Source organism: Myzus persicae, unplaced genomic scaffold (genome assembly GCF_001856785.1).
Source record: "Myzus persicae strain clone G006 unplaced genomic scaffold, MPER_G0061.0, whole genome shotgun sequence".
In the NCBI taxonomy this organism is placed as follows: Eukaryota; Metazoa; Arthropoda; class Insecta; order Hemiptera; family Aphididae; genus Myzus; species Myzus persicae.
Window position 1 is genome coordinate 109,057 of NW_019104080.1, and position 23,207 is coordinate 132,263.

At 32.1% G+C, this 23,207-nt stretch overlaps 1 protein-coding gene across 3 annotated transcripts in view; it reads right to left on the reverse strand.

Moving 5' to 3' along the window:
* Positions 1–1,559: 1,559 nt before the first annotated feature.
* The window catches only part of LOC111038463, a 35,389-nt gene continuing 13,741 nt past the window's right edge, over positions 1,560–23,207 (reverse strand). For 2 of the 3 annotated variants that reach the window (XM_022321582.1, XM_022321584.1), the window contains 7 exons: positions 19,128–21,652; positions 9,377–9,614; positions 9,071–9,306; positions 8,498–8,631; positions 8,252–8,427; positions 5,364–5,552; positions 1,560–4,670 (listed from right to left, as the gene is read on the reverse strand). In XM_022321582.1, the coding sequence (XP_022177274.1) occupies positions 3,595–4,670; positions 5,364–5,552; positions 8,252–8,427; positions 8,498–8,631; positions 9,071–9,306; positions 9,377–9,614; positions 19,128–21,652 (4,574 nt within the window). In that variant the 3' untranslated portion in view covers positions 1,560–3,594. The remainder of the gene's footprint in view (positions 4,671–5,363; positions 5,553–8,251; positions 8,428–8,497; positions 8,632–9,070; positions 9,307–9,376; positions 9,615–19,127; positions 21,653–23,207) is intronic. The other variant, XM_022321583.1, reaches the window with a different exon arrangement.

A 23,207-nucleotide genomic window follows, 5' to 3' on the forward strand; every position in this document is an offset into this window, starting at 1 on the left:
TTTAATTAGGTTTATTTTAATTATATTTTTTTGTCACTAATAACAATTTTCTGTTATGTTCAATATAGTATTAACTCCTTGTTGATTGTCTATTTGACAATGATTAAGTGGATAATAACAGACAGAATAGGAAAATAATTGTTGTTAATGTAATAAATAGTAATAAATAATTATACTTCATTTTTTAAATTTATTTATTGAATGCTTATTTTGATATTATTTGTGCTCTGGTCTCAGGTAATACTTCTCAATATCTTCAATTCTCTGTGTTATACTTTCATATCATTCTCACACTTGAATTGAACACAATTTCCATAGTCTACCTACCTGTTGATTTTCCGCCATAGTTTCCAAAATACTGGAATCCATTTTTAATAATCACCTCAATTAGCTTATCCCCAAAAATACCTCTTTTCACTCTAGATTTTTGACTTTAGGTGGGGTTTAGGAGTCTCTCCTCCTGTTTTTTCACAATCCACTGACCGTTTTGAAATTAAAAGTTTCTGATTGTTGACTTTGTATACATCAAAGGGGCTTTTGATTAAGTTCATATACGTTCCTCTAGTCCCTCGTTTGACAAAATTGTAATCGTAAAAATCTAATTACACAAATCATAAAACAATATTAAATCAATATTGTGTAACACTATAAAAGTTATATAATTATTAAAACATTAGGTATATTATTTTTAATTGATGTCAGTGAAAACAAATATCGATAGGTAACTGAATCTAATTAAATATACAATTTAATTTCGATTTCAAGCCCTTAGGTTTATATTATATAGTATAACCAAAATCATAAGGCAAAAGGAGTTAACCACAAGAAACTGGTCACAATTGGACGTACATTGAAAATAATAAGTAATAATATAATATAGAAAATTCATAATTTTAATTGTAATAATTGTTAGAATTTCAATGAAATAAAAATAAAATATCAACCATATTCAATAATAATGTATAATAATAACATGATAGCTGGTAATATCAAAACAATTTTTTAACAACACGCTACTTTTGAACGAGCAATTCAGCAATAATATATCGATGGGTAGATATTATAATATTTAATGCATAAGTATATTATAACAATTCAAATTCAACATAATATGTTTTTTAGTTTTTACAATGTATAATGTAGATAATAATAATATAATATTATATAACCGTACCAATAGCTACTGCGCTTTATAATAATAATCTTAATAACAATCAAATAAAAAAATAAACATCACGCAACGTGATTAAACTTTGATTATGCCAAAGACTTCATCGCGTACCTATTTATATCGTAATTATTGAACTGTACGAATCGGGAGAAAATATGTCGATTACAGTCTATAAAGGTTACAAGTTACAACAAAAATACAAAACTAAATGATAATAATATTCTAAATTTTTTGTACAATATTATATTTATATATTTAGTACCCATATAAGTATATAATATAGATAATAATATTAGAACGTATAAATGTTTCGGTAAATTATATATTATAGGCGAAACCAGTTGGATGATTGGATGTGGTGAGGGAGGGAGGCAAAGTCTCTTAGATGTTTGTACAGCCCCCTCCCCCCTTGAAAATAATTGGCCAGCCAATTCAATGGATTTGAGCTTAAAACGGGGAGGCAAAACAATATGTTGGTGCCACCATCACTATACTGCCATGTCAGCGAGCATTTGTAGGCACCTATGGGATATTGTATCGTATTCCCCGTAACACATATACAAATGGTTAAGGGAAATGCATTAACGATTATACACAAACGTCATAGAAAATAATACATTGTCTGATGCAATTTATCGCGTTGCCTTATGAACGCCACAAAACAATCAACCTTATATCATATACTAACTACTACAATACGATTTAAGCAATAAACATTACATAATATAATGCCATCGTGAACATTGTGACTGTTATAGCCCGGAATCGTTGAAACCTGTATAAATAATTGTATGTACGTGTACATAACAATATAGGTAATATTATTAATTATTATTATACCTTATAGGTTATGGTTATAGCCTATAGGTTCGTCAGACATGTTTTCATGGTCTGTCGACGGCGTTATTTAAGAATGTTTCACGAAACTTTAGGTACCTATAGTCTATACCAATGTTTTTATTAATTGTTTGATTAGGTACACATTTTCATTTGTAATGTGTACCAGCGTTCGTGGTTTATCGACTATGTTGTGGTTTGTTGTGTGGTTGGTGGGGGGGAGGGGGATACGGTGGATTAGCCCTCCAAGATTTTTTCGCGTTCGATAATTTGTATGTTATTTTATTATTTTTTTAATACTTCTAAATTGTAATAGGTACTGAAACAATTTATTCTGGAAATAAAAACATTTCAAGTAGTTACATATTCAATATAAATTAAAATTATTTTGATCATTAATATTCCAAAAATATGTGTTTGGAATTCATCAGTCCCATTGTTATTTAGATTTATCATAAATCAATGTTTTATTACCTCCGATTGCACGATAGTCAATAGATAATATTTTTGATGAAAAGAGTGAAAATATTTGAAACGTTGATAGAGGAGTATTATTATATCTACGGATTTGTTTTTCTACCCAAAGTGAGCTTTATTTAAAAAAATTAACACCCTCCTGATCACCACCCCTAAACTTCTACTAAATCACCTATGCCTATCCACTACATGTGTTAAATGTATTATACATTAGGTAATTATATAAAACTGAAGAATTAAAATCAAATTTTAAAATAGGTATTCAAAATTCAAGTAAAATATTATTCACAATATTTAATGGTATTTGAATTTATTCTGAATTTACACTGCAGATGTCTGTAAGATCTCTGACACACACTCGCAATTATAAAGTAATATTATAAAGTAAATATTTAATGCATTTGAGTGTAGGTATGTCGTATGTATAATAAATATTAATATTATATGTATAAATGTAATAACAATAATAATAAAATAACGAACAACACGATTAACAATAATAACTTGTAAATAAAGATAAATATTATAATATTGTAGGTATGTATCCTAATAAATTGTCAATGTAGAATTTAGGACAATATAATAATATGTAGTGGTGTCTTAACGCCGCGTTTGTCCCCATCAATAACTATATAGGTATGTATATTATATTTGTTAACATTCTCCTTTCTAATTAATTTTTTTTTTTTTAATACAATTACTGCAGTAGTGCGGCGTGATGCAAATTACAATATTCCAATTTTTAGGCCCACAAACAATATTATTGTAAGGTTTTTAGTGTTTAAACTTCGAAGTCATAATAAAACGTTTCATCGTCGAGTTACCCGCGGTGACAGGTAACGCACTATCTGCTAATAGTTATAAATATTTAAGAAGTCGAACGTGTTCGCAATATCATAATATCAAATGGGTATCTATAGTGTCTACTAATTTCCCGAATTATCTGCACTTCCTCACTCCCGACGCGAAGATTAAATTATTGTGAACGTCTAAGTGTAGGGGCGGGCCGGAAGCGAGTGCACCACAGGTATACGAGGGAGGAAACGCAACGTACAGACACAACCCCTCCCTAAAAGCCACGGGGTATATTATAGAACGACGGTCGACGATTACTGACCAAGGCGTTCAGTGGCGGCGGCGGACTCTTGACCAACGTCGATGGTCTGCACTCTAGCACTGTCCCCGGGCAACAGACTCAGCTTCTCGGGCTCCGTGTCCGGCATGATGATGCACATGAACGTCTTGCCGGAAGCCCTGTCCCGTGGGTACACTGTGACCGGCGTGAACGTGACGTCCGGGCCACCGTCTACGTACTCGCACAGCTTCCGGTGCACGTCCGGGAACTGCTGCCGGAGCTCGACGCCCCTCTGCCGGAGGTGTCGCTGCACATTGACGAAGCACACGCGGCGGGAGGTGCGCACGTCCCGCTGGTCACGTCCCGGCAACGAGGTCAGTATTAGAGTGTCCGGACTGCCGCCAACATCGTCCGCGGCCGGTTCAGAGGCTTCGGCGGCCGCAGATTGCAGGGGGGCGGCGGCGGCGGCGCGCAGACTCTTGTCCAGGTGCATCTTGACGCACTTGTACACCACGTGCCGCTCCCACTGCACCGGTCCCGGACCCGGCACCTCGCTCAACACGCACACGGACACGTGCAGCACGTACCGCGTGTCCGGGTTGTACGTCTTGCACAGCTGTTCGAGCGCGTCCAGCTCTGGGTCGATGTCGGTCCACTTGGCGTACACAGGTTCGCACTGCATGTCGTCGCCGCCGCCCCGCACGAACTTGTCGGCCAGTTCGACGCCCGAGAAGTAGCACTTCACCGCCCCGCGGCCGTGCGTCAGGTAACCGCGCCGGGCGATCGTTGAAAGTCGCTCGGTGCACCGGTCGTTCGCCCTAATCGCGTCCACGATGGACGGGCACAGCACGGCCGTGCGCCGGTTCAGACACGTTTTCCGGTGGTTCTGCCAGTGCGCGCGCCGGCAGCGCTTCGAGCAGTACATGTGGTTGCAGTTGTGGCACATCTTGAACGTGCGTCGGGCCTCGGAAACAGAGGCCGACAGTTGACATTCCGAGTACCGGCAACGAATCGATCCGGCAGAACCACCAGGTAGAGGACCCGCTTGATGCTGCTTTTTAGGAGGCGTTGCTACTGCTTGTGACACAGCCGCCGACGTGTTACCTGAAACTGTACGCATCGCACGCACGCGATTCAACATATAAGTTCGATTAATGACGAGCGCGGCTTTAAATGTAAAATGTATTGTTGTTTGTTTTTATTGACTCAGGGATGGATTCTCGAACAACTGCTGTTCGCGATCAATTGAAGTTCAAAATATTCTAGTCTGACAGCAGATTAATTTTTTTTTCTTTTGTTGGCCGTTAATACTGTTTTACTGCTATTTTATTTGTTATCGTTATTTTTAAAAAGTTGGATCAAATTTAAAAAGTTCAACCCAAATTTGAGTATCAACAGTTCAAAAAAATTAAGATTAAGTTTGGATTCAAAACGTTTTTAAAAACTTAAGTTCAACCCATCCCTAGTTTGTTTTAAAAAAGTTTCTAAAACGATACTATACTAAATATAGCACACAAATACGACTAAAACTATACAACTAAAATAATGCATCTATGAACGACATAATGATATAATATTTTGTATTGTACGAATTAAAGGTTAGGTATTGTAGGTATAGGTAAGTCTACTATGATAATATACTACATACATAAAACGATCACACGACAATACTACGGTTGAATAATTAATAAAAACTATACCGGTGGAGGGGGGGGGGGAGAAATGATGTATTATATTATTTCGATTTTGTCGTTGCGATTTCTATACAAACGCATTTTTATCACACTTACACGTTGGCCGTACCTGAAGCAGCGTAGGGCCTTCGTCTAAGGTCCCCACCCCTGCTTTCGTCGGCATCGGTACCGTGATGCTGTTGGTGGGGTAGGTGGTGGTGGTGATACCTAGCGTTATTAGCGGTCGTCCCCTGGAACTGCAACCCTAACAACGAGTTTAGGACGTCGTCCATGGTCGTCGAACCGGGACTCGGCCGATCTGTAATTATTCGTGCCGAAAAGTGAATTCTCAACAGTCGCCAAAGAAATTTAAAAAAAACTTTCTCAATATAATAACAATAATCATAATAATAATAATAATAACAATAATAATAATAATAATAATAGTCAACATTAGTTTCAATGAACGAGATGATAAAGCTCAGTATATTTTACAGCAGGTTGAAAACAATATTTTATAATGCATATACGGATACGGCGCAGTGAAATAATAATAATCGAGTTGAGAAAACACATGCACGAAATGGCACTATGGAATACAAAATGGAATGGCAAAATGCGCAATCAACAATTTGGTTGCTCCGTAGGTACCTAATCACAATTAAGGAAATACTATAAATTAATGACATGAAACAATAACAAAATTTAATTTAGCTCAGTGTAAGCAATTTATTTTTTAAACATTTAAAATTGTAAACAAAATACACTATTTATTATTGTCTTATAGTTATTAATTTTTTTTTGGGGGGAAACAGGCGCGACTTACATTTACTATATTATAATATATATAATAATATAATATATATTTAAATAAAAAAAAAATATATAATAAAATAATTTGCAATATTATATTACCTATATAATAATGTAATTTACAAAACATAGTTACAGATGTTGTGTACTTAGTGAACAAAATATTTATTAGGTAGAATAAATAAAACCATTATTTTATCATAATACATAGTTTTACTGGCAAGGTAAATAACCAAAATTAAAAAAAAATTAATTTAGTGTAATTTTTGATTATCTTAAAAACAATAATCATTAGTTAAAGAGCTGGATGAGATAAATTATTTGAAAACAAATAAATATTTTATTGAGTTCTATACTTATATTCAAAATGTCATTTACTAGTTATAAGATTTGGTATTTTTACCAAAGCGTTCAAGTGTAAAAAATTATAAATTATAATAATATAATTATAATGTATAATAGGTGTAAAACTGAAGTAGGATCTTAAAAAATAAATTATTAATATTGTCCATAATAGTATGTAAAAAATGTTAATGTACATTTATATAAATGTTGGTACTATACATTCAAATATGCATGATAGTTATTACTTATTAGTAAAGATAAAATTCAATTAATAATAAAAATGAAATAGATTCATAGTATATCGATCATCTGGGTTGAAACTTAACATTGAAGTTTGAGTAACTAATATTGAGTTCACTGATCAGAAAATAATTACATCATCATATTTAAAATTTAGAAATTTCAATGATTACACTACAATTAGCTTATTGTTAAACCATGTATGTACATAAAAATAACGTAAAACAATACATTTTACTAGTAACATTAAAAAGCAACATTTATAAATATATATATTATATAGAATATAATTTATAAATAATTATCAATTATGTAAATCAAATATAATTAAAAGTATGATAAATAAATATTTGTATACAACAATGTTTTTAAATTTAAACTGAAATGATGATAGTTTGCAGCACCGAGGGAGTATGTGAGATAGATAAAAAGGCCACCTTTATCATATTATCTTATCTCAAATTTTGTTTATTATTAAATAATAAATTATGAATAAACATTATGAAAAAATGTAATAAGTACGAAGTATGAAACTATGAACTATGATTTACGAAAAGAAATGCAATGTTAGGTTTCCAAAAATCACACAATATAATACATTTAAAAGCCTATTCAAGTTTATGAATTACTAAAAAAATGTACATATTATATTTTAACTTATAACAACAATAGTATTGCACTACCGCATAAATACTTAAAAAAATATTTTTTAAGCAGATATGCAGAATACTGTCATTGTTAAGAATGTATACTTTACCATGTTATTTAAATTAGCATTAACATGGTAATTTAAAAACAGAATTCAAAACAATGGATTCCAAAAATGGTTTGATAAACTATTACAATATTTATCTAGCACCATAAATTCATATTTTAATTACAGTTATTGATCAATGATGTAAAAAAAAATAAAAAATATTTTTTGTGATTCCTTAATATTTTTAACTCTACACAATATACACTAAAAAACAAACATATAAATTAACTTTAAATAATAATTTATAAGACTTGTCAATATTCAACAAGATTTGTATACAATGTATAGGTTTATTAATAATGTATACTTTACTTGTTTATTTTTTATTTATGATGTCTTAGTTCATTATAAATCAATTGGTTTTATAATCAAGTAACAAATAATTTCTTATTTAAAGAAATATTTACATACAAATGTATTGAAATGTCCCAGTGAATTTTCTTTTTAATTTAATATTACTATTTATTTTTTCATAATAGCATCAACAATTGAAATCAATTAATTAATACTAAAAAGATTTAAACATACAACAAATATTCATTGATTTTGTCATGCTCTACGATTTTAGCTTATTCATAATTAATAATAATAATAAAAAAAATAATCTACAATGTTTAAATTTTGCTTTGAGTGCAACATACATAAAAAAAATAAAACATTATTAACAACTAACTCGCTTATACTAAAACGAAAACAAATTACAAAATAAATAAATAAAATCTAAAGGTAGTCCAACAAAAGCTGTTCAAGTGCTATATCATATGATATTGTTCTGATAAGCATATTATCGGCTTCTACACGGCAGGCAGTGTCCAATATTTTGTACTTGGCAGCAAGCCTTGTCTACGTATATTCACACTCACCATTAACCAAATTGCCATTATTTTGAGTTTGTCTGATAGGCGTAGCCTTTCGATGTGATGGTGGTGTGCTTAATTCTGATGGTGGTGTGTCTCTTGTTAAACTGGGACGCTTGTTGCCTACAAATGAACTTTCCAGCCAACATAAGCGACCTGCGCTACCTTTGAAAGACGGGCATCTAAAAAGTACAAAATTCAAAATAGATTCAACTCATTATATTTTTACATTGTTATGTAACCAATTTTTACCTAGATGGGGTATCCTGATCAGTATTCAACCTTTCTTTACTTCCATCCGGTGTCGATGATGATACATAGTTGGCTATAGCTGATGTCACTTCTTTAATTGATGACTGTACTTCAGATAAGCTTGTTTGACATGGCTTTAAAATAGAGAAATAACAATCCAATAAAGATTAGATAACCATGTATATAAAATTATTCAAAATTGAAATGTTGCATTTTTGCAAGTTTTTGACTAATTAATGTATTTATAATATTAAAAGTGCCAGGATGTTCCACATCGGTTTTACCCGTCAATAAAATGGTATATGAATTGAAATCATAAGCTGTAGAATTAGGATAGAACCTATTTGACTATTTAATGATATATATTATATGGAATTTTTAAATATTATTTTAATTTAAAAATGTTTTGAGTTATCGGTGTTAGCAAGTAAGGGAATTACTATTGAACATCATCTGTTTACTATTTCATACAAGCAAATTTAATACTTACACAATTAACACAATGATGACTTATTTAAATTCAAAATTATGAAAATAATAAAAATGATTGTAATGTTTCAATATAAAAATTACCTGTTCATGGTGTTGTTGAGCAAGTAATCCAGCAGCAAGTCGTTCAGCTGGTGTTCTAGGTTTGGATAATTTTTCCTGAGATCTCCAACCCAAATATGGTTGACGATAGTTAAATGATGACCGTGTGGAACTACAAGGAGATGTACTATTTGAATTCGATCCATTTAAGCGGCTAGTACTCCAACGTGAAAAATTCTTAGTTGCAGCATGTGTTTGGGGACTAAGCAGAGTATTATCTGAAACAACAATATATTTATTTGTATAGAGAAAACAATATTGCAATCTTTTATTTTATAAACTGCTTACTGTAATTAGAATACATTTTTGGTGACTGTGATTGGTTTGACGATAGGCTAGACATACTGGTCGTATAACCAGCATCACTATGTCTCTTCAAAATAAATCCTTGAGCCGGTACATTGCATGTCTTGTACCATTCAGGAAGATTAAGTCTTTGCAAAGAACGCTGTATGCGTAACTCATGTTCAGAGAGTATTCGTTCTCCACTGTTGACATTTACTTTACGAAGTTCGTTTTCTGGAGCCTAAAACCAAAAATAAAAAACAAACATATTTAGTTTGAAATTCGCGGGGATTGAAAACAATCACAAAAATGACACAACTGAGGCACTGACACTATAACGGAATTTTGGATTTTCATAACGGTTCTTTTTCATACGAAACACAGATATTGGTAATCGCTTAAGGTCCCAAATTATACGACTCTCGATATAAGCGTGCATTGATTTCGTGAACAAGTATTCGTCTTCATCCAACCATTTTTCAATTCTGTCCATTTTATATTTTATAGAAACTTCCAAAATTATATTATAAGAATGACGCGGAATACAAAAAAAAACTACTCAAAGAAATTAATGTAATTAAAAATAATGTGTCTACAAATTCAATACTTTTCAACTAGAACTGTGTGCAACGTCTAAAAATGCAATGACCGTTATTCCCTAATAATGCCATATTTCACTGTAATCGGGATCTATACCAATTAGGTACCTAATTACTTTCCCCACTAAAGGTCAATATACAATACTATATAATAATATTTTTAGATTATAATACATTGTACATTGTTACCTATTGGTTTTAATCATGGATTATGAACAAAGATAGGAACATTTAACGAAAACTTGTTTATTGATAAATGATAAGTATTTGATCCAGTACTGTACATTTCTATAAACTAATATAATATAAATTATAGAGAGTTTGTTTACAATAATATTTGTAGAAAGATAGTATGATTATTTATTGAATTTACTACTATTCGAATATATAGTCACATCACTGTGTGTGTGTGGAGGGGCTCAACATTTATCATCTCAAAGAAACAACATGGTTAGGTTAGGACGTTAAGTCCCAACTCCCAACTGTTAAAAATGAAAGTCGAGACTCTTTACCACACCCTTCTAACACAATTAAACAAAAATATTCTCTTAATAAGGCCCCTAAATGTTAAAGCCCCAAAACTAAAGCAAGATCCTCAGATATTTATTAATTATTAAATAATACATATGGTTAAGGTAATAATTATATTTAATTTATAGTTATCGATAGTTGTATAGCACCTTTAGAAAAAAATAAATTTTTAAATGTATAAAATATACTTAAATAAATATACTTATATTATACACACTAACGTAATAATTTCGAAAAATTCAACTAAAATATGAAAGTAAATTGAAAACACTTCCAAAGTTTTTATATTATATTTTATATACTTTATAATTAAAAAAAAACTGATATCGAATCGATTTTTCTTAAGAGGACACCACGTAGTTACAATATGCGTTGCTTAAATCTCACAAGCGTGCAACATTTTAAGTTCACAATAATCCAGATACAACGAATTGACATATTATAAAATCTAAAGGTAAGATTAATAATATCTTGGGCTTTTCGTAAGATTGTAAGGGTATTTTTATTAGCAAGCAAGTTGTGAGCACTTTAAATTTGAAGCAAATTATAGTCATTTTAAAATTTATATAAATGTATAGAATTAAAATGATCACATAATAAAAATATCATAAAAAATCTACAAGATAACCAAGATCATAATCTACTTTTAAATTGTATTAAAGGCCAATTCACTCTAATTTTAAAAATAACATAGTTAAGTGGATTATTATGGATGTAAAATGTGCTGTTACTATGTATATAAAGATTATACTAATATTCTTGACATTTTTAGTACCATATAAAGTGTCCCATGGAAATAAAAACTTTTGTTTTTCAACGGGACTTCTCTTTTTCACTTTAAATTATTCAGCAGATAATTTTTTGACAATTTTTATTAATCTAAATTAAAATTCGAAAGAGTAGTTGTTTAGAAAATATAGCGGCAATGATCATTTGAACATTATAGTAATTACATATTAGTATTATGTAATCAATCAACAAAAATTCAATAGTACATCCATTTTATAATTTTGTAAAACCATTCTAATGGACTATTAACTTTAGTATATTTACATATTTTAACAGTTTAGTAACTTCTAGTTCGAATTTATAGATATGATGAAAAATAAATTATGTACCTACAGAATAATTTTAAGTGAAAATGGAGGGGTGGTTTATTGATTATTATTATAAAAGTTGAAAATAGAACCAACAATAGTGGGTATTACAGTTTGTTTTTTTTACATTTTTTCAAATTTTTTTTCAGCAGACACCTTATCCATTAATTATTAGTATTTAGTTCAAATAATAATTAAAAGCGCAAGAATATGAATATGACTTAAAGATGTATTGATGCAATATCGTGTACTAACAAACTAACATTTAACATAACTTCCAATTTTCAATATATAATCAATATAATGATACATATAGATATGTATACTTACTATTTATTAACATGTAATACATATTTTATTGGTTGATTTATAAATTATTCTCGACTTCTTGAAAACGTTCAAATTGACAAATGTATAAATACATAATATAGAGTAGTTTTTTCATAATACTGTTTCCTACTTACTAAGATGGTCACAACTCTTAAACTATTTTTATCACGGACGTATATCGGATTCATGTTTCATCCTTTCAACATAAACACCACGAGATTATTTAAAATACTATGTTTTGGAATGTGTTTTAATTTTTTTCATGGGAGCCTCTGCTCACATAATGGCATTACATTACACATTATAATTAAAAAGTTTTTTTTAATTTATAATTCTGAAGAATGTAGACGGTGACATTAAAATTTAAAATACTTGGATTTTTTTTTTACTTAAATATTTTTATTTAACAATTAATATCAGTAGTGAAATAAAACACGATTTATTCATCTTAATCTCAAATTAGAATTGTTTTTGATATAATGTATCAAACACTATTGAGTTATAAGGTCAACGGAGACGAGAAAAAGAGACTACGTAGGTACCGATCGATTCCATCTCTTATTATTAGTTTTAAGTTATAAGTTATAACTTTATAAGGCGGCCCGCACAATGTCCCTGACCAGATATTATTTGACAGCATGACCCTTCGTTTACCATAATTATGTCATATGATGGATGCTACAGTGTACGCTTCACTAATAACTAGATATTAAAAATAATAAGCAGAAGAAATAATAATAGGAAAGTACTTAATCGTCAAACTAACTAGATTTTAATGCTAAAATATATTGCTTTGTAAATCATTATTATTCACCATTTACCTATATTTATTATTTTAAAGAAATAAACTTAGAAAATGAAGTATAAAGTAGCTAATATTTAAGCTCTGTAGTATATTTTGTATTCCTATAATATAAAACTACACTTAAGTAAGTAGGTAAAATTTAGTGTTACGGTAATATTGATGTATAAGTATGTATATATAAAATTCAAATATATTAGAATCATAAAATGAAAATAGCGGCATCTGATTGAAAACTTTTCCCTTTATAATCCTTATCATATATAATAGGTATGCACATGAATGTCGAATCGGTTGAATCAATTTCGATCGTATAACAATTAATAAAGTAGACAACCTCATTGAATAAGTAGGTCACCTTATATATATATATATATATATATAATGTACATAGTAAGTAGTACTTTGGAAAACATTTAAACGTAACACGCAAAAATGAAATAAACATTGAAACGTAAATAGTCTAATAATAAAACCAAAAATAAGTTAAAGTACCATTACATTTGAAATCTAATTAAGCAACAATAAAAATTAAAAAGGTGTAATGTAGATCGTCATTGATTGGGACCCTGTATAATTTGATTTGTTAAATTTGAATTCAATGATATATCTATAACCGTATACGAAAAACGATTTTTGGTGGAAATGGTCTAACTTTTTGGTAACCGTGCTCATCGAGCAATTATTGTAATAATGATATTAAAATTGTAATACATGTTCATTTATTTTTTTTGTTCTCCCCATTATAATTTAGAAAGTACTAAGAAACTTATAACCAAAGTATAAATTATATCCAATTTTCTATCAGAAATATTCCTCAAAGTTAATGACCGGAGAATTTTTCTATTAGAAAAAGTATTTTCAGAATCTTCAGGCACAAAAATAAAAACACGCACAACATTGTAAAATCAATACATTCATTGCTCCGCTGAGAATCTAATAAATAGACCAACGACATTCTTTAGAAATAATTTAATTCCAAAATAAGCAGTTGATTAATATTAAAAGTTGAAATATGTAATATGATGCAATTTAAAATTATAAAAGTGAACTACGAATGAAAAAGATACGGTGCATAAAAAATAATAATAACAGATAAATAAATGATGTTGATGACTATTTGCAACCTACGAAAGTGTTTTAATAAACACATATATTTACAATACCTCGAGATTTTTTATCTTACAGCGGTACAGATAGCACGGCTGTTTAATTTGATAAAAGTCCATAGGAGTAAGAAGATATTACTTGAAATGTGGGTAGTACATATTTTTTCTGTGCAGCAAAGACCATGTACCTACCTATAAGCAGACTGCAGTTCTAAAGAGACTTTAAAACAATACACGGAAGGGCTTGACGTTTGACAGTAATCAAACCGACTCCGCCTACTCGGCTTTTGTCTTTAAATATTATAGCGTGAGCCATATTTTGTCACGACTCTACAGCGTTATGCTGATACAAAATATCATGACGAAACGTGAAAGTAAATTATTATTTATAAACTTAATAGTTTACTTTTTTTATTTAGTTACTTTTAAAATAATTGTTTCAATGTATTGCTTATCATAACATGCATTGAACCTTCCAAAATGTAGATCACGAATAGGTAGTTAATTTCCTTATAATATGTATATGTATTAATAAATTAAGAATCTTACCAAAACATAAGATATCATTATCAAATAACGTTTTAAAATAAACAACAAATGATATTAGAGACAAAATAATACAAAATTACAAATTTAGACCTAATTTTAAAATCCTCAGTAAATGCAGTTATAGTATGATGGCGAATGTTATAATATTAAAAACCAATTCACTTAGGTATTAACAAGTCAAATATAAATATTATCAATATATAAATAATATGGCATTTACCTTACTCGTGGGTATGTTACAAATTACAACATAATAATCATTCGAATAGACGGATTTGATAAGAATCACACTTGAAGAATAATTGCAAAAATGTACAAACTAGTTTAAGTATGTAATAATATAATATGCAATGCATATAAAATACCAATACTATTTATGTAATATAATTGTATGTACTTAAAAAGCGATAATAAAAAATAACAATACGCATACAAATTAATGATTTATATGGTAAGAAATTAGAACAAATTGTATGCGACCACTCTGTACATAGTTATCTCTAAGTTACGAACTGGTGGTACCGCCTACCTGTCACGATGAGCCCTAGTTTGAGCTGACACACACGACATTGTCAAACAGCGTGGCGAATAGAGGGGAAGGGAAGGGAATTACAAGGTGAACTTTTATTTAAAAACCGCTTACCTTTACCACAGCTATGGTGAAGTTAGTTGTATCAGTAATTCATGGAAAATTGTGCTAAGGGTTGTAGTTTGATTATTTATAGATGATTCATCATACTGAACTTTATGGTACCAAGTGCAATGTGTCAGTTTTATACGAACAATGAGGGCTATATCATTTACATAATTGCATATGAGTATAGTATGACACAGAATATTCTACAAATTATATGTCTGTTGACATTAAACTATTCAAGATATTGATAAATGTTTTTAAGACAGCTTACTTATTTTAAACGAATATTTTTAGGGGAGAAAAAAATATATTTATAGACGTAGTACAAAAAATGCATGGTAAGTAAAATCATTTTTGAATATATAATGATAATATTATATTATTTATATTAAATGTGAGGTTAATATTGTGTACTTTTAAATAATTAATTATGTCAATAAAATTCAATATTTTCAGGTACTCTACAAAATATTTATTAAATGCAGAAATGTTGATTATAGTATCTAATTTATTACAGTCTATGATAGATAACAAAATAAGAATACTAATTCATAAGTAAGTATCTATTAACTTATATAATAATAAAAGTAACATTTTTGAAACTTTGAATAAGTATAAAAGAAACTACATGTCTTAAGTAACCGTTTGACGACGAGGCGTTTGTTTGAACACTATTTATTAATCTATTAAAAGATCAATTAAATAGTTTATTCTTTTCAATGAATTTCGAATAAAGTTTAAAAATACTATTTTTATATATTTTTTGATAATGAAAATGAACGTATTTCGTTTCAAATTTAAATAGTTATTAATTCTTTACTTTCCAAAAATCGTTATACATAAAGTTAAATATACAAGTAGTATGAAATAGATTGTAAACAAATCCATCCTAGTTCTTACCAGTCATATTATACTCATATATGGTGTGTACTGGATTTGGCAACAAGTTCTATAGAAACCATTTTTTTTCTGGACATTAAAAATAAACAGTTAGGATACTCAACGGAGTCAGTAAAACAGAGACTAAAAAAACAAAAATGTACTGTATTATAATAGTGTACACAATGCATGTTGGCATGTTGACAATATAAGAAGGGGAATATGCAGTAGGTGGACTTTATGAATTATTGATTGGCCTACATGTGCATGGATATCCTATGTGCGGTTCTATGGGCATTATGCTTAAGTAAAACGTTGAAACACATCAATGGATCCACCACATAAAAGTTAAGTAAAAGTAAACATTTACTTGAAATCTTGAGTCTGAACTTATATACGAAGATAAAATCCTATAGATTATTTTAAATTTTCTCTCTCAAAAATGAAAACCAGCACATTAAAAATGACGTAAAAATTTCACTTTATTCTCAAGCCTTTAGTTTTTTAAAAAATAATTTTAATCTTATATGTTACGGTTTTGTAATTTTAATTTCAATTTTTAATTTTATAACTTTATTCTAAAATTATAAAACAAATCTTTTTTAGCTGTAATTTACCCTTAAATTTGTATTAGTTTTATAATAATAATTATTATAGTACAACTTAAAATGCATAAACATGCAACTAATATGCATTTTACCGTAATTTTATTACGGTAACAACTAACAGCCAATAAAAATAAGCACATACTGCAATTTGGTATTTGAGAGTAGGACAGTAGGTAGTGGGCGTTTAAGGTGCGGAGGCGACACTGCAAGTATAAATTATAATCGGCTGACTATTTGAATTAAGTTTATTTCTCATTTTATTTCTAAAGGAAAAATGTTCTATGGATCTATTCTTCGATAAAATATAAAATATTAATACGCCCGAATAAATATTTTTGTAATATAACATCACAATAAATACAAATCTACATGTAATATAAAATAAACTCATTTGGTTATATAGATTTTTATACATTGCCATGGTTTTTTATTAACACTAATTTTTTTAAATAAACTCAGTTAAATGAGTTAATAGCTCCAATAAATATTATATTTATGTAATGTGTTATTAAAATATGGGTATCTATTATTATTTGAGTACAAAAAAGTAAATAATTTTGTGAATTTTTGTATATAGTACACTATACAATAAAATGTCAAGATATTATAAAAATTAAAAACCATATACAGATGTTATTTCACAGTTCTAGCGTATACACGTTGTCATTGCAACATTGCAATGCGCCAATGCAAATAAATATACAAAAAGTTACATATGCCAGAACTGATACGCATAATTAGTTTATATGAATAAAACGTCTTATGAATATAATGCTAGCTTTGGATTCAACACTAGATAAATAAATAATAATATATTGAAACAAATATAATTAATACGTATATTATGTCTAACCTGAATTAAGACCCTAGTACATTTTCTAGTAGTTCTAAATTCTAATAAAAACATGTACATAGTAACATTTGAATATGATCATTAGTCAATTATTGTATAAGTGTCTATAATATAGTATATTATAATATTATTATATTGTACACATATAGTTTATTTTATTTTGTTTAGATGTAAGACACTTTAATTGTTGAGGTAAATTTTTATAAAGGCTAATAAAAAAAAATAATAATAATAATAATATTATTATATATTTATATAAAGTAAAGTTAATAATTATATATTATTAGCTACACATTTTCCAAGTTGTGAAAAGTCTTATGAAAAAAAAATTTAAAAAAATTTAAATATAATTTTGTAATTATCATTGTACAGCATATTATTTAAATATATATACTTAGCTTTTTATATTATAATATAATATCAATCAACAATCATTGAAAAAAGCCTGATTAAATATTTCATAAGCTACAATATTGTGTAACTAAAATACGCATTATTCATGACATATTTTTAAATCTAATTAGTATGTGTTTGATGTTGCTACCACTAATATAGGACTATAGTAGGTAAGGTAGCCTATAATATAAGAGATAAATTTACGTATATAAATAATGCAAAATTCGAAGAACAATTGTTCTGTGTGAAATAAAGCCGTAAATAATTTTCTAAGTAACGATTAATGTTTATTGACCATTGACCAAGTTGTTCATCTATAGTTTAGTATTCGCGGCCAGGAATCTACTATTCTTTGTACTAATTTAATTAATAATTATTATCACGCTTTTATGGCTCATCGAAAATCGTTAAAATTTATTTCTCAGTGTTTATTAGTCTTTTTAATAAACATAATATCATATTAATGTGAAATCATTGAATGGGAAAGACTTCGAACACGCGTTTTAGAGAAATTATTGCCACACGCATGGGAGGCTATTATGTAGAAAAGGGTTCGACGATATAGTACGATACACAACAACAATGTAATATCACTATACGAATTTTCTAAATAGTAATTTGAGAAAAATTCAATGCAACAAATTAATAAAAAAAATGTCATACAATTTCTTAAAAATAAATAATACTTATGTAATATAACAATATTTTATATCACGATGAGCTTGCCAAATTATTAACAATCCTTATCTTTATACATACTTCACTCATTATTTTCTTTAAGAGGGTGATAACTGATGATATTATACTCATAAGTTATAAAAATAATATTAGAGATCATAAGATTGGAGAATGTTTCCTATTTGTGCCACACAAAGTACCAAATATATGGATACAGCGCCTATAATACTATATGCAATTAGTACTTATCATTAAGTATTAATGCATTTCCATTGGGGTGAATTATTCGATTGTAACTTAAAGATTTTGACTTAAGAAAACTAAGATTAAAGAACTACTGGTAACCGTTTGTACCGAGCCACGATGCTGCGCTGAGTGTATTGATTGCGCTCTGACAAACGGCCCCTCCCCCCACGTGTGCCGAATGACCCACAAAATTCGCTACCACCCAAATTATTCCTGCTGACCTATATAAATCGCTTCTGTTTAAACTATCGTTTTTTTTTCTAGACATTAGATTAATGTCAATGATAAACCTATTACCAAACGGAAGTACGGCGTATACAATCTGCATATACTCATTGCCATATATTAGGCGTGTGTTGGGTAATCGCGAATATCTATACGCAGTATCATTGACGATATACACATAATTTATAAAATTACTTAAATAAATTGCAATTTACCTGAACAGCAGCTTGATTTTCCTTGTCCAACAGAAATTCCATGGATTTGGCCCTGTAATCGGTTGCGTTTGAAGACGACCCGTCGGCGGACGATCTGTTCGAGTCGTTAGGAGCCAGAGACAATTTCGCCGACGAAGCGCCCAAGTCGAGCAGACTACGGGCCTTTTTGTTGGGGCTACAACCACCGCCCCCCATCATGAGCGATGACGACGATGTCCTAGTTACGTTCGAGTCCAAGTCGGTCTCCAGTAGACCGGCCCGGTGATCCGGACGGGACATGGCAACGGCGGCGGCGGGCGACCGCGATTGCAGAGACGCACGACTGCCGGCCGTCGGCAGTGCCGGCGGTGGCGGCAGTCGGCTACCGCGATTTTCATCGTACATGAGGCGCCGGCGCGTTGTATACCCATCTGCTGACGGGGGTTGCGGGGGTAACGGCGGTTTTTTACCCCTATCGGATGCGGCGGCGGCAGTGGACGGTCGTCCCGAAACGGGCGGCGGGGGTGGTGGGGTGTCGGGCCTACAATTGTTATTACTCGGCTGTGCCGTCACCGCTGCGCTGCATTCTTCCACTTTTTGTTTCTTCTTGTCCTTGTTTCGCCGACCGCTCAGTCTGCGCAACGAGAACCGCTGGAAAAATCCACCGAGCTTGTCGCCGATCGTTTTCGGTTTAGCTGACATGGCGACCACAGCGGGCGCTTCGACTTCGATCGGTCGCGGTTGAACACTGCGACCGTGTCTGTTGGAACCGGTGGCCGCAGTGTTATTATTAGTGGGCGCGGCAACAATCCTATGCGACATTGGTGGGGAGCCGCCAGTGATGAAGTCCAGCCGTTCGCGCAGCTGTTGTTTTTCCGCCACACTCGGACGCCTGGTTTCCGACGGCAAACCGGTCAACAGTTTCATTACCATCGTGTCAATGTTTTCGTCGGCTTCGTCACTAACCCGGTCATAGTCTTCGTCGTCTTCCGTTTCCGGGGGTTCGTCCGACCCGTTGTCGTCTTCGCCGCCACCGACGTCAGTGCAGCTGCTGCTGCTGAAGCTCTCGCGCCAGTTCACTTCGGACACGACCGGACAAAAGTGCACGCCCTTATTGGGCGTCGGCGCGGTGGCCAGGTTCACGAAACTGGTGGTTATCAGTAGGTTGCTACCACGCGAAGAAGCTGCACTCAGAGCTGACTCGCTCTCGTAATGTATGCGCTTTAGCGAGTGCGATCTGTCCAACGATACGGTGGAATCTAACAGCTTTTTTGAGCGCAAATAGTCACCGTCGGCGTGAGCCAGCAAACCGTCGGCACACAAGTTGGGCGTGCTTGACATTGGCAAACGGGACGCCATCGCGGTACCGTCGCGGTGGTGATGATGGTGGAGGTGGTGATGCCGGCGGTTGTCGTCGTCGTCGGTTGTAGGAGATTCCGTAGTCACTGACGGACGATCGCCCAGATCGGGATAGCTGTGCCAGGCTGAGCTAAATTTAGATTTCATCTCGTCGTCGTCGTCGTCGTCTGTCCCCTTCTCCTTGACGGTGACAGAGCACTGCGCGGTCGTAGCAGAAACGGCGGCGGCGATCGTCGCGATGCTCTTCGTCGACATCTCAAAATAGTTTTCGTCCTCGGCGATGGGTTTATACGTTTGTTGGGTAGCAGGACCTCGGGGCACCTGATCCCCGAAACCACTATCTTCGCTCAAGTTCTCGGACGATCGTTGCTGCTGTTGCTGCTTACATCCTACCCCCTGTATGACGTCTTCCAGTTTTTTACCGTCCGTTTCGTCCTCGTCGTCGTCGTCCATTTTTTCACAATACTCCGGGTCGATGAGACAGTCGACCGTTTTGTACATACCGGTGGCTGGTTGCGCCACAGCGCACGTCGCCCCGGCGGCCGCTGCCACTGAGTCATGTTGCCCGTCATCCCTGCCACACAGACGCAACTCATCCAGACTCTGAGACACGTCGTTCACGCCGTCTCTGCAGTTGTTGTTGCATCGTTTCCGGCTGGCGGTCGAGTGCACGCTCTCCATGCTCTTGCTCAGTGACTTGACGCTGGATCCGTCGGCCGCGAAACTCGAGAACGGCGTGCTGCATAACACGGCTTCGTCGTCGTCCATGGTAGTACAGCAGTCGTCATCCGTCGTGGGTTGTTTAAAGTTGTTCCGGCGCGGCAAGCCCGCCGGACGTTGGGCGGCGTTCAGGGACTCCGCGCTATTGGTCATGAACGGTGTCGCGGTGGCGGTCGTCCGGAACACGGTTTGTTCGCATTGTTTCTCCAGGCTCTCGAACTGCAACAGGCTACCTCCCCCGCAACCATTGGTCAACGGCCCCCCGCCGGCACCAGTCGTCCACAAATGATGATCCTGTAGGTTGTCCCTGTAGAACAATACTGTGTCGTTGTCGTCGTCGTCATGCACTCCAGGATCGTTATTGTCATACATCCTGATGGTCGTCTGTTTGTTATTGTTGCTTAAGTTGAACAAGTTAAACGGATCACCACGGTTTATCACAGACCAGTTTTCTTCTTTTATAAAATCTGTAAAAGTTAAGTGAAGATTTAGATGTGCATAGTCACATGCCACACGATAAGGGAAACAAAATTACTTAAAAACGTTCACATATTGTATACGAGAACAACTAACAAGTTTACATAATTAATACATTGACAATTGTTCACAGGACATCGAGAAACAGGTACTGAAATACTTCATGCATAGGAAATCAACAGAATGTACTACAATTTATTATTTCAATAACGATCCTAGAGGTGCCATTATTATAACATGAAAGTAAAATGTATATTGCAGAAATATGATAACACATTAAGTTATCACAATTTATTATTATATGGCTGTAGGTTCCACGACTAAGCTTTATAAAAACATAAAATTAAACGATACAACTGAAAATACTTACAGAAAATTGGATGGCTAGGACCTACCTATATTTTTGTGGTCAAGAATAAAAATTCCTGATACATAAATTACCGGGAAAAATGAAAATATATACGAAAAATAGGAAAGTTTTCTAAAAAATCTATTTTCTTTTTTATTGTTCTTCAAAAACGATTAACTATACTTAACATCATGGGGGTGCATATTTAGCAAATATTTATAGTTGCATTTTTTTGCCATGATATATTTCAAAAAATATACTAAAACTTGTAATGATATTTAGACATATTTTAACATTTTTATAAAGTTTGATATTGAAATGGAAAATTACAATTTTTTCCTCTGACAATTTCTAGTTAGTTTGTTGTTATTTAAAAATATTAACCCTAAGGACTTCACATTATATTAAATAAACTATTGAATATATCTTTAAGAATAGCGTCTGACCCAGTCCCTGCTTAGAATGGTTTTTCGTAAGAAATTATTTATCATAGAATTCATATTCAACACATCCATTACTAATACAGTAATCTACTTCTAATAACAACGAAGGTTTACTTGAAATCTACTATACAGCAGATCGACTTCTCAGTTTTTTTAATGTCTATAATCATTATTTGACACTAATTATTAGAATCATTTAAACTCTAATTTATAATTTGAAAAATGTTTGTGTTATAATGTATATTCGTAAATTATCGATTTTTTTGTATAAGCTCCTTTTAAATACTAAAATATGTCTGTTTACACGTATCTGTGCTATTTGGGTTGCCTAATTAAACATTTTAAGGAACGAAGGACACTGAATATTAAAACTGGAATTCTAAACATTTGGAACTCTAGGCGTGAGATATAGGATGAGTCACCTTGTGTCTCAGACTAGTTATTAGTACATATTATGTACACAGTACATTAGCGCATGCCATGAATTTACAAATAAAAAAAATGGGTGCGAGCTCCTGTGGTTATTAACAATATCGTCCATACAATTTCTTGTAATATAAACATAAACACATAAGTGTATAATCTAATATATTATACATTAAGACTCTTTTATAACTCTTTATATTTTTCAATGTCAAGAATAATAATAAACAATTTCTAATATAGATATAAAAGCATGGACAGTTATAAAAAAACTGGTTTTACTCGAATTATTATAAAATGATTTTATTGCAAAATGATATACTTAAAATA